At 38.6% G+C, this 17,619-nt stretch overlaps 3 protein-coding genes across 4 annotated transcripts; 1 reads left to right on the top strand and 2 right to left on the bottom strand.

The window, feature by feature from the left end:
• Positions 1 to 1,603: 1,603 nt before the first annotated feature.
• Positions 1,604 to 6,424, bottom strand: LOC131446989 (recoverin-like). The gene is made up of 3 exons (XM_058618424.1): positions 6,044 to 6,424; positions 2,842 to 2,953; positions 1,604 to 2,111 (listed from the first exon to the last, which is right to left on the bottom strand). The coding sequence occupies exons 1-3, from the start codon at positions 6,422 to 6,424 to the stop codon at positions 2,026 to 2,028; spliced, it is 579 nt and encodes a 192-aa protein (XP_058474407.1). The 3' UTR covers positions 1,604 to 2,025.
• Positions 6,425 to 9,962: 3,538 nt separating this feature from the next.
• Positions 9,963 to 11,400, bottom strand: tmem238a (transmembrane protein 238a). Its single transcript, XM_058619448.1, has 3 exons — positions 11,288 to 11,400; positions 10,730 to 10,890; positions 9,963 to 10,583 (listed from the first exon to the last, which is right to left on the bottom strand). Exons 2-3 carry the CDS (start codon positions 10,881 to 10,883, stop codon positions 10,420 to 10,422), a joined length of 318 nt encoding a protein of 105 aa, XP_058475431.1. The 5' UTR covers positions 10,884 to 10,890; positions 11,288 to 11,400; the 3' UTR covers positions 9,963 to 10,419.
• Positions 11,401 to 12,283: 883 nt separating this feature from the next.
• LOC131447593 (coiled-coil domain-containing protein 106-like) lies at positions 12,284 to 17,390 on the top strand. 2 transcript variants are annotated; one of them, XM_058619478.1, is made up of 8 exons: positions 12,294 to 12,346; positions 12,478 to 12,580; positions 13,291 to 13,476; positions 14,476 to 14,667; positions 15,283 to 15,429; positions 15,564 to 15,764; positions 15,856 to 16,016; positions 16,725 to 17,390. In XM_058619478.1, the coding sequence occupies exons 2-8, from the start codon at positions 12,541 to 12,543 to the stop codon at positions 16,878 to 16,880; spliced, it is 1,083 nt and encodes a 360-aa protein (XP_058475461.1). In that variant the 5' UTR covers positions 12,294 to 12,346; positions 12,478 to 12,540; the 3' UTR covers positions 16,881 to 17,390. The 2 variants fall into 2 exon arrangements, with proteins under 2 accessions (XP_058475460.1, XP_058475461.1); XM_058619477.1 differs by having other exon boundaries at positions 12,284 to 12,580.
• Positions 17,391 to 17,619: the final 229 nt, after the last annotated feature.

Here is a 17,619-nt window from a genome sequence, read left to right as displayed (position 1 = left end):
TCCAGTCTCTTAATCCAGACTCTGCTCAGACTCTGCTCACTGATGTGTCGTCCAATTCTGGACTTTACTGGGAGACATGAAGACACGGTTTTCTGAGAAACATCCACGTTCACATGGAGGGAGTCGGTTTATTTGAGATTATTTGATTTAAACACGGATGTCAAGTCCAGATTTAATCATTTAAAGTGACACAATGTAGGATTTAAACCTTCAAATTAAGATTATTTTGATGATACATCAACGGTCACCTCTGTCGGCTCAGAGCTAATTAAAGAAAATGTCATCATAATTGTATAAATGACGACCAACTGCAGGGGGAGCCACACAGTAAATCCTACATAGGTTTGCCAAGTTACAGGAATTTTCTAAATCGGAAACTTTCCACTGGAGTTCACAGGAACTAATGTGATGCAGCCGTAAAGATGTAATCCCAGTTTTCTTACTTTATTTATATTTGTTGTTTAACCACCTTGACTTTAACTACAAGGAAGAATCTGAGATTACAGCGACAGAGAGATTTGGACGTTTGGACAGATGCTTTCAAATACTGGACAGGGGATTATCGTCAATAATCTGCCCAGTCAGAGAGAGAGAGAACGAGGAGATTAATTAAAAACGTAAATTACGAGGCTGATTTAAACAACACTTTATATAAGACGTTTCTGTGACACAAATTTGTAACTGAGATGATTTACGTGCCGTAATCTGTTTCTCCGAGAACAACCAGATGAAGGATTTTTTCATTCATTCATTAATTCACTGGTGAAACAACAGTGTTTTTTATAAACGTGTCCTGTTTCCACCTGTGTAATCTGATCTCTCACTGAAGTTAAAGGATTCTCGTTTAGGTAAATAAATCAGTTGTATAATCTTAAATCTTTGTCACTGCCCTTTAAATAAATCTGGGTGATAATCTGTGTATATGTTGAGTCTCTATCCTGATATAAATGAGACACGTGGATATTAAGATGTTTCTCTGGACAGTGACAGTAATCTGTAAATACACTGAAAATAAAAGATAATCTACTGTTTATAACCTGGATTACATGACATTAAAATATGAGACAGTAAGACAGTAAGATGTGAGACAAAAAGACAGTAAAATGGTGAGATGTGAGACAATAAGACAGTGAGACAGTAAGATGTAAGACAGTGAGACAATAAGACAGTAAAATGTGAGACAGTAAAATGGTGAGATGTGAGACAGTAAGAACTGAGACAGTGAGACAGTAAGATGGTGAGACAGTGTCCTGGTTACTGGGATTAATCCTCAGACTTCATTGAAAATATGTTTTTAAAACAGTTTCTAATCCAAACGAGTCACAGAAGACTTTGTGGATTATCAGAGAATCAGAGAGAGATTGAAGTTTTGTTTTTTATTATTATTTTCTTTTTATTTTAAACCTGAGATGAACGTCGTCATTTGTCAGAAACAGGAACAAATAAACGTTCTCGTTATAACAAAACTAAACTAGCTCTGTTTCTTTTCAGTAGTTTGGGTCAGAAAATGTTGAGAAATGTCGTGAACATGAAGAGTTCAGGAGAGAAAAAGGTGTCATTTCAAAATAAAAGGTTTTACTACAATCCTACCAATTTTATTGTGAAGGAAAATTCACATGTCATACATTTAGAAAACGACCACGAGAGCGTCAACAGTTGAGGAGTGAGTCACATCATGACACAGAGTTATACAGTCATTTTCTGCCCAGTGGAGAAAAAAATACATATGTGTTTGAGAAGCTAAAACACAATTCACTTTTCTTCAGAATTAAACTAACTAATCACACATTAATTAAAGTGAGGAAGTTATGGAGGGAACATTTCTGTCTATGTGAAAGTAAACAGAGAAAGAAAATTATGATTTGGTTGCTATGGAAACTTTAAACTCAGGTTTTTAATTGTAATATGTGTTAAAAATGTTATAAAAATCCTCTCACAGACCACAGACACTCGTTCCAGAGTGACGACGTCGCTCCTGCTCTGTGTTCACGTGTCATGAACGAAGATGTCGTTGAATATGAAGAGTTACTTGGACGGCTCGTACTGAATCAAACGAAGAGCGCCGTCGTTCTCCAACACTCCCTTCACGAACTCTCCTTCTGCCACGCGGTCTGGAGTCGTGGAGAAAAGATGCGGAAAGACGTTAAACTCACAATGAATTATTAACGACATGATAATGCAGTGTTTATTTGAGCTAATTGACATCGTCTGATGCTGTGTTCACACCCAACGTGACGCAAATTTGTCAACTTTTGCGAAAAATTGTGTTAGGTTTATATGAAATTATTGTTTGGATGTGGTGAGAGTGACACATAATAATTTGAGTGGAAATCCAATTTCACATGGATTTGTGCTCTGCATCATGAAAGCGTAGCCTGACGTGATGGCCAATCAGCGTTGAGATTCTCTGAATGATGTCACATACTTACCAGCGGCCAGACGCCTTCAGTGGGAATTCTCGGAAAAGTGGAAAATTTCAACTCGAGCGCCAGACGCGATTTGTGCGATAGATGTGCGTCAAAGTCATGCCCATCGCACCAAACGCGTCTTTACATGTAGACGACGGAGACGTCAACACTGAACGCCTCCATCGTCTATTGCCGAACATCAATGTCCGATCAAGAAACACTTAATACCAGCAGGCTCTCGCCAATCAAATCACTTTTATACATTTGAATCAAACACGTCACAAACAGAACTCCTTAACATGGTAGTTCTTCAAATGTACAATGTTTTTTTGCGACGCTAACACCGATAGTGTCGGGTCCACCGACAAAATAACAACACATACTGTATGTGTGAATCTGTCACTCATGATCGTCATTCACTGGTTCATCTCACCATCGTCATCCTTCTCAAAGTATTTCCAGAGTTTTTCCGCCCTCTTCTCAGCTGTGTTTTCATCTTGAGGCAGTTTGGCCATGTCCTCTTTGGAAATCAGCTTAAAAATCGCCTGTTAGCAAAACACACAAACCAATGTTTTTAATGTGTTAATAAGCTTCAATAAACGTGCTTGTTATTTCTTCTGATATAGATGAAGTAAATGTATTTATCACAACTGTAAATTCTACTTTTGTGTAGGAAAATAATCCAGAAGGAAACAATAAAGTCATCCTCTACGCTGACGATACTGTTGTGTATACTTAAAATCAAAAGCTGTAGTTTCCTCCATTGAGTGGAAATAAAAACGTGTGTAGAACCTGATAATGTAATAACTTCCCGATAATGTAATAAAGTGCATTTCCCAATAATGTAATACACTTTTTACCAATAATGTAATAAAGTATTACATTAACGGGAGGTCATTACATTATCAGGTTATCCTTCATTTCACAGGTCCTGATAATGTAATAATTCCCCAATATTGTAATAATTTAACAGCAGACGTGGTGATACTGTGTAAGCAACGCAAGCTAGAGAGCTCTAGCGCCTCCAACAGGACAAAGTTGGACATGCATGTATGTACATTAACTTTTGACTTGTTCATCCATTTTTCACAAACCACTGGAACCCTTGGGCCAAACTGAGTTCAACGCATCCTTAATGTTTTTTTCGGCCATATTGGATTTTCTGCCATCTTTGATTTGATCCATAACCTTTTAAAGGCTTCTCTTGTCACACGTTTTGTGTAATCTTCTCGAAACATCGTTCAGATGATCTTCAGACCATGCCACACGAATGCATTCAAACATCATGGGTTAGGGTTAGGCACTTGGCCGTGGCAGCCAATCAAACATGACGTTGAGGTCACCAAAGAAGAAGTAAGCCAATTTCTCTGCAACCCTTTAAGATATTTTAACCAAACTTGGTACATAGATTCATGACATCATCCTGGGGACGCTGTGTTTGAACTGTTTACTTAATTTCAACACACAACAATACACACACAACACACAAGTAACTTATATCCAGAAAAGCAACCTCATTTTAAAGCCATCATTTTAAAACTTAGAACTCTATGGTTGATGTCTTCATCATGACTATTTTTAACATGGATTTGAACTTTCTTTGGCACCCACCACTCCTTGTGGTCTCCTTGAAAAAGAAGTAATACAATATGAATGTTTTGAAAAAGTTTGAGATATCAACATATTTACAAAATTCTGTATATAGATATGAACTCACTTGCCTCTATCTACTTCTCAGATACTTGAGCACAAGCCATGCTTTCATCCAATGACAATGCTTGTCAAAGAGTTCCTTCAGTCTTAGAGCCAGACCACTTTTACGACCACATTGTTTGTATAACTTAATCATACTTATTGTGCTGAATTCAATCCTAGACTGTCAGACAATGAATCGCTTATATGAATCCATGGTAAGAAAGAGCTGGCTAGGTACTTGAAAAGATGAGAGACCCTATTAATTGTTGCCAACATGCTCATATCCATTTCATCAGGAAGTGTTGAAGGAGGTGATGGAGTTACAGCAGGGGATGGAGAAACATCAGGTGATGGAGTTACAGGAGGTGATGGAGTTACGGGGTTGAAAAGATTGTAACTATTCTCTTGATATTCAGGAATATCAGTAGATGACATGAGATGGTCTGAGCCAGAGTTCACTTCAAGTTCATGTGTTGGACTCGATTGAACACATCTTCTAGATGTGATCCTGTGAGACTTTAATGTATTGACTAATTGGGCCATCTAAGCTGACATAATGATCTCCATGACCCTCGGCTATATGATCAGTTAATAAAGTGGGCAAGTCCTCGCTATATTCTCCAGATGGTGAGATAACTGAGGAAGCATCCACACCAAGAGTAGAAACAACCAAAAACTGAACTTGGAACATTTGAGCAGCTCGCTGGAGAGTGATGTGATCTCCAAAAGTTCCGAACTCACCCATGCTATTAATGTAGTCATCCCAGTTTTGCTCAGTAACAAAGTTTAACAAAGGTGTGCCATCAAGACCAAAAGGATTTGCCACCAAATCAGATACAATTTCCTGTCTAAGAGTTATGGATGACCTAAAGATTCCCAAGCTTGCTAACTGGTCAGCCATAGCTGCAAATTGCCATCTGGGAGAGGATCAAAAGCTACTGTCATTCCAGAAGAAACAAATGAATGAAACTGATCTGAGTGACTTTTTGCGATTAAGAAAAGCTTTCTTTTCGCATTAGCTGACTGATTCAGAGTTCTTCGATTTTTTTCTTTACTACGGGTGACACTAGTTACATTAGCTACTGAAAACCATTTCTGCTCAGGGACAGAGGATTCTGACATTTGATACTGGACCTTGTATTTGATGATCCCATGGACAACTGAATGCTTTTTGGTGACATGGTTGTTATTGTGCTTTATCTTCACCAAAAACTCTTCATTCACATTGTAGACAGATATAGTTGTGGATTTAGTTGCTTGTTGGTTAACTAACCCTAACCAATGATGTTGAATGCAATTGTGTGGCTTGTCTGAAGATCATCTGAACGATGTTTTGAGAAGATTACACAAAATGTGTGACAAGAGAAGCCTTTAAAAGGTTATGGATCAAATCAAAGATGGCAGAAAATCTAATATGGCCTAAAAAAACATTAAGGATGCGTTGAACTCAGTTTGGCCCAAGGGTTCCAGTGATACATAGTTTGTGAAAAACGGATGAACAAGTCAAAAGTAAATGTACATACATGCATGTCCAACTTTGTCCTGTTGGTGGCGCTAGAGCTCTCGAGCTTGCGTTGCTTACACAGTATCACCACTTGAACCCAAGTAACAGGTGGTCTGCTGTTAAATTATTACAATATTGGGGAATTATTACATTATCAGGACCTGCGAAATGAAGGATAACCTGATAATGTAATAACCTCACGTTAATGTAATAGTTTATTACATTATTGGTAAAAAAGTGTATTACATTATTGGGAAATGCACTTTATTACATTATCGGGAAGTTATTACATTATCAGGTTTTATTACATTTTCAATGGACTCAAGTGCAAATTTTTATTACATTATCAGGGTTATTACATTATCGGGGATTTATTACATTATCAGGTTCTACAACGTGTGCTGATTAAAAATAGTCCTCGCGTTTCAGAACTCACCGTACAGATCTCCTTGACCTCTGTCTTGGTGATGTATCCGTTCTTGTCCACGTCAAACAGTGAGAAGGCCCACTCCAGTTTCCTCGTGGTCTTCCCCGTCGATGTCATGTGCAGAGCGATGATGTACTCCTTGAAGTCCAGTGTGCCGTCGTCGTTGGTGTCGAAGGAGCGGAAGACGTGTTGGGCGTACGTGTTGGCGTCGCTGTCCGGGAAGAACTTTCTGTATATGTTCTGGAACTCCTCCTGCGAGATGCGTCCCGTTGGACACTGCCTCTTGAAGTTTTCGTACCACTGGACAATCTCAGTCTCTGAGAACTTGGTCTTGAGCTTCAGGTCCTCCAGGATCTCCTTCGACACAGCTCCACTCTTGGTGTTACCCATTGTCGTCGGCTGTTCTCGAGTTGAGACGGCAACAAGCGACGCAAAACTCTTGACGTGTGGACTTGCCTCCTCTTATTTGTCAAAGTAGCAAAGAGGAGATTATTCCGGCCGTAATATCACAGCATTATCCGTCTTAATCTTGAGCCTGGTCCCGGCCAGTGATCCGCCGCACAGAAGCAGATCCTGTGACATGAGAAGAAGCCACTTGGTGAGCTCATTAAGCCAATCAGCCCTTCGTGAGACCAGCAAAGAGGCTTCACAGACAAGACACAAGAAGTTCTTTCAAGTAAAGCAAATTCAGAATCATTATCTACGCAGACTGGATCATAAATCGCATTTTCTAGTTCTTCAGTAGTTAGCTGTGGACAACTGGACTGGCTTGAGTTGAGTTGAAGACGTTTCACCCTCTCAACCAAGAGGCTTCTTCAGTACTGACTAACTCGTGGGAAGAACCAGGTCTTTAACCTCTGAGGCTGATTCCGGTCTAGAGAGCTGTTAAATTGAACGATGCAGATTGTTGTTTCATGTTTCGTGGGTCGCAATGTCGAAAAGTTTTTTCTGCTTTTAGTCCACCTCCTCTGTTGACTGATGGTTTCTCCAGGTTCACGTAGATGTCTTCCTTCACTCCCCTTTCAAACCGTCTGTCTTCCCTGGACAGAATGTAAACATTCTCGTCCCTTGTCCTTTAGATGTAGGTGAACAATTGAGTCCTGACTGTCCTGAGCTCTCTTCCAAAAAGGATCAACAAGCAGAACAACAGTGAAGCGACTCTCTAGACCGGTATCGACCTCAGAGGTTAAAGAACCTGGTTCTTCCCACAGGTGAGTCAGAACTGAAGAAGCCTCTCCAGTCGCCCACAGCTAACGACTGAAGAAGACTACGACCAGGATGACTGAGAACATTTTATTTTATGTTTTGTTTGTGTTGACCCACGCTCGCATTAAAAACAATAAAGGAAATAATGAGTTCCATCTCATTCCCGGTGCTTTCTGACAATCCAGCATCAAAGATCTGAAAAGTTCTTGGCTGACAAGTTCTCATTCAAATTGAGGAGACAAATATAAAAACATTACAGGTGTCTACACAAGTCTTAATTATCAATATCTTTGGCTTTTTACAGCAACACTCAACATTTTCTTTCTTTCTGGTGTAGTAATCCTTCTAGGTGTTGCTGTTCACCAACACCTACATGCAAATTATAAATAATTATAAAACTTATTTAATTTATGAATTTATTCAAATGTAGTTTTTATTCAAAATGACACAAAAACACAGACACTGTGAGATTTGCAATCCTATCAAACTTCAAATTATTTTTAAATCTATTTATTTTTATTTTTACATGGTTACAAATATGTTTTGATTTAAACAAATGTTTAAATATAAATTGTCACTAAATAAGTATAAGTTGATGATGAGGTATTACTTAACACTGATTGCTGATACAATTCCAGGGTTTTTCTCACGATATTCTGTATTTGTGTCTACAAATAGCTAAAAGTATCTATATTTTTACATGAATTAAATATGGAAATAGAATATTTGACTGTCTCTACTTTTATACAACAAACCCTAAATGCCCAGATATCCACAAAATAATATTTTTCACTTAAACTAAGTTGAATTAAACTTAGACTCCTATAACATGAAAGGTTATTCCACTAAAACGTGTTTATTTGTGCTGATGTCAGTGTAGAGCAGGTGTGTGAAGGTCTCACCTGTGTTTTCAGCTGAGGAGTCGATGATAGCACTGATTCTGCGTCTGTGAGCGACACAGAAAATCTGCCTCCACCTGATCAGATTAAGTCAATTAAGCTGGATGATCACGCAGCAGTGGAGCCACATGTGATGTGACCTTATTCATCCTCCTCTTCATCATCATTTAAGACAACATATACATACATATAGCTTTAACTTAATCTGATATAGACTTTATCAGATGATATTATGTAATGACAGCGACAGTCGACACAAATAAACCTGATCAAGGAGGAAGTGACAAAGTAAGTCAAACGTTTCCAAAATCAACAGGGACCTAAACTCTGTTTAAGAATAATCAGCTTAAAGGAAGAGTGTGGTGAAGAGATTTAAAGACTCTTGGCTCGGTTTTTGACTCCGGATCCACCATCTGCTCGGCTCTGAAGCAGTTTAAACAAAAACAACGTCGTATCAACAGTGTTCAGCTTCAGGAAAACGAGGTGTCAACGTCCTGACTGAGGCATGATGGGAAGGTTTGACCTCATTTAAACTCACTTCACTTTGTTTTTCCTCCAGTGACTCGTGTCTGATGTCACGTCAGTGGTTTCACAGAGAAGAAGAAGAAGAAGAACGTGACAGATGCTCACAGCTGTAAAAACACCAAAGAAGAAGAGAAGAAGTTTTATCGATAAGTTATTAATTAATTATATAACATCAACAAACACCTGTGACATAACGATATGTAAACTCTCTTTAATGCAGGACAACATTAGAACTGCATCCACTCTAATCAGCTGATCTCTGGATTAAATAAAACCACTTATTTCCTCTGCTGACGTCCTGAGGATCCTCACCAGTGTCCTTCCTCTCTCCTCTCTCCTCATCCTGTATTAATGTTAAAAAACAAAAATGTTGTTGTTCAAAGAAAAGTTTCATTCATTGAGGAAAACATGAAAGTTCTTTCTGCCACAGTTTGTTTTGATCCTGATGCTAATGTTAGCTCATGTTAGCCACATGTCGCCACATGATTTGTTTGTTCACTTTTTCATGTTCTGATGCTCTTGAAATTAAACTTTTCATTCTTTGAGTTACAACCAGGTTCAGACCAGGTTTAGCTCCAGGTTCAGACCAGGTTTAGCTCCAGGTTTAGCTCCATGGTTCAGACCAAGAAGATGAAGGAGGTGAAGAAGGTGAAAGTCGGCCATGTTGTTCACTGTAAAGAGGATTTGGCAGCGGTCCATGTAGAAAATGGCGTCCCCTCAGTTTCATCAAAGCAGAAACCATGAAGACATCAGTGAAGACGAGGACGAGGACATTCTTCTTCTTCACGTCAGGTCAGTGTCTTCTCTGCTGACGCCGTCGGCCATTTTGTCGTTGTCAAACTTGACACATGTTATGTTTTATGCTTTTAAAATATTGTTATTATATCTTGATATGTTTAAAAAAAATCACTTTATTTTCATTTAATCTGAAACAAATGACTTTATAATTTAATAGTTAATAACTTAAAAAGATCATACTACAGTAAAGACACAGGCTCCGCCTTGTGGCAGTTGTTACATTAAACTTATAATTATTTCAAACTTTTACTTCAATATTTTTCTTGTCGACATATTTATCCGTCTGTTTTGTTTTCAATAAAAGTATCTTATCTACTGCATATTATTTCTTATGTGGTTATTAGGTCATTATTTATGACTAAGTTTGGACTCAGTGTTGCTTCACGACGTCTCATTTACTAAACTAAAAATGAATATGTGGACAAAAGAATGTATTATAAACAATAAACGGTGACAGAAATGAAGCATCAAAAAAGGTTAGAATAAAAAAAATGCAGAAACTGGATATGTTCACTTTATTTACATGAAGTCTGACATAAATGACACATTTTTATTGAATATTGTAAAGTTAAAAACATGAATCTTTAAAAAACAAACTCCTCCTGCTGCTCCTGTAAATCCAGAATGGAAATGTAGAGGCGCCCCCTTGTGGCACTTGAAAGTAAATCCCAAGGACTTGAGTTGTTGATGAAATAAATTCACCAGAATGATGTCCCTGCGTTATTTTTAAATGTTTTTAAATGTGATGGGCCATAAAATCAAATCAAATAAAAACAAACAGAAAACAAACATGTAAACAGTTTATTAAAAAAAAATGTTTTAAATAAGTTTTTTGTAACAGTTGAAACGTTTCTAACACTGAAGATTAAGTAAAAAACAAACACTTTACTCCTCAAACTCTCTCACACACACACGACGCTCAGGATGAAATGTATTCATGTGTTCACGTCCGGGGCTTCAAACCCGCCCCCTGTAGGTGCGGATCTTGCGGCTCAGGTTGCGAGCGAGTCGGTCGACGGCGCTGCCGATGTGTCCGAGCTCCTTCTTTGACGTCAGGCCCTCGATGTTCCCGCTGTACCACAGGACCCAACCTCCGAGGGACATGAGGACAAACAGAGCTCCTGAGGACACACACACACACACACAGGTCACATCATCAATAATCAATCAATCATCATTTTCAAAAGACATAAAACAATAAATTATCTGCTGCTGCTGTTTTTAAGTGTATTGAACTTGAATTACAGCAGAGACAAAAAAAACGTACCAGTGTAGACCAGTAAGTCGCCAAAGTCGCGTCCTTTGACTTCCAGGGGAGCGAAGACTCCCAACAGCAGGGCGGCGCCACCCAGCAAATCCATCAGCACGGCGAAGGCCAGAGCAATTTTACAGCGAGAGAGTCCGTCGCACAGATTCTTCATCGTCACACTGAGAGAAAACAAACGCGCTCCAATAATTCATCTATAATCCACCAATGACAGAGTTTATCCACTAATAATTGGAACAATACTACATTTTAAATAAACCATTAAACATAAAACATTGTTTTATGATTTCATAAGAAAAAGAAGTATAATAGACATAGACATTCTATAGAATAATTAAAACACTAGTGTTGAACTAATGATGCAGGAACCTTTTAAATAACAATAACTGCACATACACATAAACAGAGCCACCATTTTGATTCCACTGTTTAAAAACAATGAAAGTTTCCTCATGAATTAAAACTCAGATCAGATCAAACTATCTTCATCAGATAATCTATAAACGTATTAATCCACCACGACTCAGCATAAACTCGTACTCTTTCATATCCACTCACCTGTTTTCTCTGTTTTTCACTCAAAGTCGTGTTTTTTAAACGTTTTATGAACTTTTTCACGGACGAAGCTGCCGCTTCTCTTCACTTCCGCGTTTACCTGAGCCACGCCTTCAGGTGGCACACTTCCGGTTATTCCTCTCGGATTTAATGACGGTGAATATATGCAGTACTACTGCCACCTACTGGACTGGATGGTGGATATTTTTCAAAATGTATATTTTTAGTACTTTTTTTTCTTCTCTTCCCTTTGCTACTCCTGCTTTTATAAAGATCATAAACATTTTCAAATATGTTTCTGCCCCTTGAAAAGTAAAAATGTCATAATTATGAGAGTAAGTTATGATTATGAGATAGTAACTCATGATCTTTTGAAATAGGATCTAATTTTTATGACTTAATAACTCATAATTGTGACTTAATATCTCATAATTGTGACTTAATATCTCATAATTGTGACTTAATAACTCTTCATTGTGACTTAATATCTCATAATTATGACTTAATATCTCACAATTGTGACTTAATATCTCATAATTATGACTTAATATCTCATAATTGTGACTTTGTGTGACTTGGTATGTCATAATTTTGACTTATTATGTCAGTTATGACTTAATATCTCACAATTGCGACTTAATATCTCATAATTATGACTTAGCATCTCATAATTGTGACTTAATATCTAATAATTGTGACTTTGTGTGACTTGGTATGTCATAATTATGGCTTATTATGTCAGTTATGACTTAATATCTCATAGTTATGACTAAATATCTATAATTATGATTTAATATCTCATCATTATGACATAATATCTCACAATTATGACGTAATATGTCATAATTATGACGTAATATGTCATGTGTGCATTGTTTTGTTCTCTAAATGGCGGGAACGGTCTTCGTCACTGTTCACTGTGAATAAAGTTTAAAAAAGAGAAAAAAAAGGTAGAAAATGGCGGAGGTTGGTGAGTCGCGGCTGTTGTGCGCATGCGCAGCAAACAAACCTGTCCACGCTGCTGCTGCTTGTTCTTCACCTGTTGTCGTCACTTATAATCAGGTAACTGCAGCAGACCCCACTCTGCGTGTGTGTGCGTGTGTGTGGACGTTGTCACGCGGTATTACTCCACTATAACCAGTAAAAAACCCAGTATTAACCTGTATTAACCAGTATTAACCTGTATTAACCAGTGTCACGGAGCGGCGGGAATCATTCACTCATTCATTTATTCATTCATAACGAGTTTGTGAGCCATGAATCCACCGGATAACAGAGACGAAGTGAACACGACAGGTAACGACCACTGTGACACTATAATCACGTGTTTAATCAATATTATTCATGTTTATCATTGATTTTATGACCTGGTTTTTTCCTGCTTTCTGTTTTTATCAATTCGACTTTTTAATCTTTGTCATTTCATACGAAGCAGAAACTCAAACGTGCTCAATAATAACTCATCAAACAATAAAAGTATAGTTTACAGAGATTATCTCATAAAAAGAGGTCAAATAGAGTGAGATATAAGCTCAGATAGATTGAGTTAATCACATTTTGAGTGATTAGAGTCAGAAATGATAAATTAAAGACATAACTGTGGATAAAATGATAATAATCATCGATGCTGTTCAATAGAATCACATTCATTAAAAGTGAAACAGTGAAAACAGGCTTCACTGAATGATTCTGAGGGAAACTCAATGATTTTTACGTGTTCTTCCACTTCATTTATTCACATGTATTTATTTTCTGTATATTTTTATTATACATTATCAGAAACACATATACCACCTGTATTTATACTAAGAGCTGATCAATAATTCAATTATAGTGATATAATTGTCTTGTATATCAATATAACACAAGACAGTTGATATTAAAAACAAAAACACTTATTTCACAATAAAAGCCTCCATGAATGAGTGCTCTTACTGTGAAACAGGAAGTGGATGTTTTGATGGAATGTTATGCCGTTTTTAAGCTGTTCTGTTGTTGTTTGTCAGGTCACTACATGCCTCAGTTGTCTTCGTCCTCCTCTGCAGGAGCAGCAGGTGGAGAAGGAGGAGGAGGAGGAGGAGGAGGAGGTGGTTTGTATCTGGACGCCTACGAAGTCTCCTTCCCTCTGGAGGAGCGTTTGGAGAGACCACCGTCTTATCATCACCTGAACCAGGGCCAGCAGATGATGGATGGTACGTTGTTTATCATGTGTCAGAATATAGCTCAGGTCTCACTGTTCAGTGTGTGAGAGTGAGTGACATCTACTGGTGACACTGCAGATTGTAACAAATCCCTCAGTGGGTCATGGAAACACAGCCATCTTCACGTTCCTGAGAGGATGTTTGCATTGGAAACTTCTGCTTCTGCTTCTGCTTCTTCTTCTTCTTCTTCTTCTTCTTCTTCTTCTTCTTCTTCTTCTTCTTCTTCTACTTCTTCTTGGTCAGGGAGGAACGCGACAGCACAAGATGGCTGCCGCCACCATAAAGCACGGCCCTTGTTCATACTAATACATATAAAATATACATATCTGAGATTATGAAAACTATAAAACCACTTTTATTTTAAAGCTGTTTTACAACACATGTGCAGAATATGTCTTTCCACCAATAATCCGTCTTTAATGTCATATACTGGACCTTTATTATACTGTTTACATCTTGTATTAGACACAACTGTTAAAGTTAAAGTGTGGCTGTATAAGGAACTGACACAGAGACTCACTGTCACTCAACACATGGCTGCTACAACCACAACAGATATTTAATCCAGATTATGTCTATGTTTGCAACATAATCTCACTGTTACAGGCTTTTCCAACAGGAACCTGACGTTTGTAAACCACTCACTCTCCCAAACCAAACCCCATAGAGAAAATCAGTGATTTTAACATCTCACACACACAGGAGTTGTTAATCCACTGCTGCCTTCATCACTATGTTCTAATGTCTTATTTAGTGAGTTCGGTTTGTGAAATCCTTCATTCAGATTAACCTCAGTGACACAAAGTGACCACACGAGGCAGCAGTAGACCAGCAGCTCCTGTGTCCCTGTGGCTAATATCACTGATTTTCTCTATGGAGTTTGGTGTGGGAGAGTGTTTTTTGAATACGTGCAGAATACAATGTTTTACACGGTCTTATTGACTCCTCCTCCTCCTCTTCCTCCTCCTCCTCCTCCTCCTCCTCCTGCAGAGCCTGTGGGGCAGGAGCCTGCTCACCCTCACTACAGCCCCTTCATCCTGGTGTCAAACCTGCGCGCTCACCTGTACGTGGCTCTGGAGAAGAACGCCTGGCTGCAGAAACGCATCGAGGAGCTGGAGGAGGAGCGCAACTTCCTGCGCTGTCAGCTCGACCGCTTCATCGTCAGCATGAGGAGCCCGGAGGGTGAGAGACACGTCACACACACACACACACACACACACACACACACACACACACACACACACACACACACACACACACACACACACACACACACACTCTCTCCCACACCAAGTGATTTTAGCGCACAGGGACACAGGAGCTGTTAATCCACTCACAGCTGCCTCGTGTGGTCACTTTGTGTCACTGAGGTATTCTAGGTATTTCAAATTTTTGTCATCAATTCTTACTAACCTCGTCTAATCTCATGTTACCTCATCTTTTCTTATTGTATCCTAATATCATCTGTTCTTCTCTCCTCTAATCTCAGTTTATATCTTCTTATTTCACTTCTAACCTTATCTCACCTCATCCTATGTTATCGTATCTCATTTCATCCAATCTGGTGTCATTTCATCTCATTTCATCTCATCTAATCTCATGTTATCTCATCTAATTTCATTTTATCTCATCTAATCTTGTTATCTCATCTTTTCTTATTTTATCCTAATCTCATATAATCTCATGTTATGGTCCAGTTTTCAACATTAACAGGATCATGAAGCATCTTGTCTTCCTCCGTTTGACTTTATTTTAAAATCCGAAAATAAACCTGTGAATAATCTCTGCTGTGATCAGAGTGGTGTGCAGATGCTCAGCGCAGCATGAAGGTCCAGCCCTCCTGCTCTCCCCCGCCTCCCTCACCCATGACCACCCGCTCAGGAATGACCCTCAAACGCCTGCAGGCGCCCGGCGCTCGGAGCCGCCGCGCCACCGCCGTCCCAGGTGAGGATGAGGACGTCGCGCGTGTCCTTCACGTCTCACGCACACGCGTGTCCTTCACGTCTCACGCACACGCGTGTCCTTCACGTCTCACGCACACACGTGTCACTTTAACATGTTCGCCCTCATCCTCTCAGTCAAGCAGGAGTTCCACGTGGAGGAAGAAAAATACTACACTGAGGACGAGTACCTGGAGGAAGAGGAGGAAGACGACGATGACGAGGACGAGGACGCAGAGAAGGGGACGAAGAAGAAGAACCGAGGACGAGGCAACGCTGAGCCCAGGATGAAGATGAGGAGGATCTTCAGGATCACGCACGGGAGGGAGAGACAGAGAGGTTTGACTCACAGACGGTGAATTATGTTCTTTCACGATCACGTCTTCACTCTCTGTTTTCTCTCTTCTTCCTCCTCTTCCTCGCCGCGCAGTGAAAGATCCAGACGGTGTTCTGATCCGTTACAAGAAGATTCTGTCCACGTACCAGCGCGTGAGGAGCATGTCCCGGGCGTTCCAGATCCACGGCGTCGACCGGAACACCATGGCCTCCACCTCGCCCATCGCCGAGCTGCTGCTGGTCGCTCCGGACAAGGTCTGAGCTGACGTTCACACGTTCACACGTTCAATACCTAAAAATGTTGAGAGAATTTGATTTAAGAAGTAAAAAGATCAGATTTCATATTTTATATTCATAATAAACTGTATTTGCTTTGAAAGTGGAAGAAAAACACAAATACAACTTATATAAATGAACAAAAACATCAAACGTGTGTAAGAAATGTGAGAATGACCAGAAATAAAAAAAGAATATAAAGTAGAATTATGTAAATTTAAGTAAAGCAGCATTTTAAAGTTTTAATTTTAGGACCCTGACTAAACTACAGACAGTAGTTGTAGCTGAAAATGGTCACAAAGTAAAAAATATTCACATTTATGAAGCTGAAATATGAAAGAAAGTGGTTTTGATTCTTTTCAAGCTTCAAAATATCAAAGCAAACTTTTATTTTTCCACCAACAACTTTCCTCATTATTTCATTAGCTCGTATTTGCCTTTATACATTTCTGTTGACGACAGATGTTTGGTCCATAAAATGTCATAAAATGTAGAAACATTTTGATCAAACCTGGAAATCATGATCATTATTATTATTATAATAATAATAATAATCATATATTATGAAACGTGTTTATATGGAGCAAAAAGACAGAAAATATTCACGTTTAAGAAGCTGAAGATTGACAGAAACTTGCTGTAATGATTAAAAACAAAGAGGTCAGAGTGTGTAAATGTGTGGTGCAGATGGCAGAGGTGGGAGAGTTCGAGTCGTCGAAGGAGAAGCTGCTGGATTACGCTCGCCGCTGCTACAAGACCATGGACGAGCCGACGCACGGCAAAGTCCAGACCATGAAGAAGAATCACAAGCTGCTGCCCATTTCATACCGCTTCAGAAACTGAGCAGAGGCTCCTCACTGACGCACTCTGCCACTTATTGTTATGTATTCATTTATTTATCGTGCAGCAGGATGTTTTTGTTTGATTCACTGAGAGAATCTGCATCACGTTGACTTTAATTCATGCTGAAAACGTTCTTGTCTGTTTGAACGTTGGATGAAATCAGACGAGTTAATTTTGTGTTTCTTTAATTTATGACCAACTATTTTGTGTTTATTTAAAAATATTGACATTTGTCATCAAGTATCATTGGAGAAAAAAAAGAGTTGCTGTATTTGTTATATAAGCAATATATATTATTTTTTGTTTGTTTGTGGCTTGTGTTGGAAGTACATTTAATTCTTATTTATAATTTATTTTGTTACAGTGTTTCCATATGTGCGTGTGTACATATAAGGAATGATGTTGAATAAACAAACATTTCAAGTGTTTAATTCACAATATTACTGTTTGTTACTGTTCTACATTCATGTATTCATCACACACAGTTTAAGTTATTCATGACTATTAGTTGAAAAAGAAATGAAAGGAGAACATTGTGTAGCAGCAGCTTGCAGCGCCCTCCAGTGGACAAAAACATGAACAATTTCAAGAGGCAGAAAAAAAAAAGTTTGTTTGGGAGCATAGTCATTATTATAACTATATATTAACTATAACTATAATTTAAGGTGGTTTAAGTTTAGGGCTTAACTGGTTATGATTAATTAACAATCATTAATAATTATAGACTTAAACTAGACTT

The sequence above is a fragment of the Solea solea genome, chromosome 20, assembly GCF_958295425.1.
Source record: "Solea solea chromosome 20, fSolSol10.1, whole genome shotgun sequence".
Taxonomy (NCBI): Eukaryota; Metazoa; Chordata; class Actinopteri; order Pleuronectiformes; family Soleidae; genus Solea; species Solea solea.
This window is presented reverse-complemented; position numbering and strand designations above follow the sequence as displayed.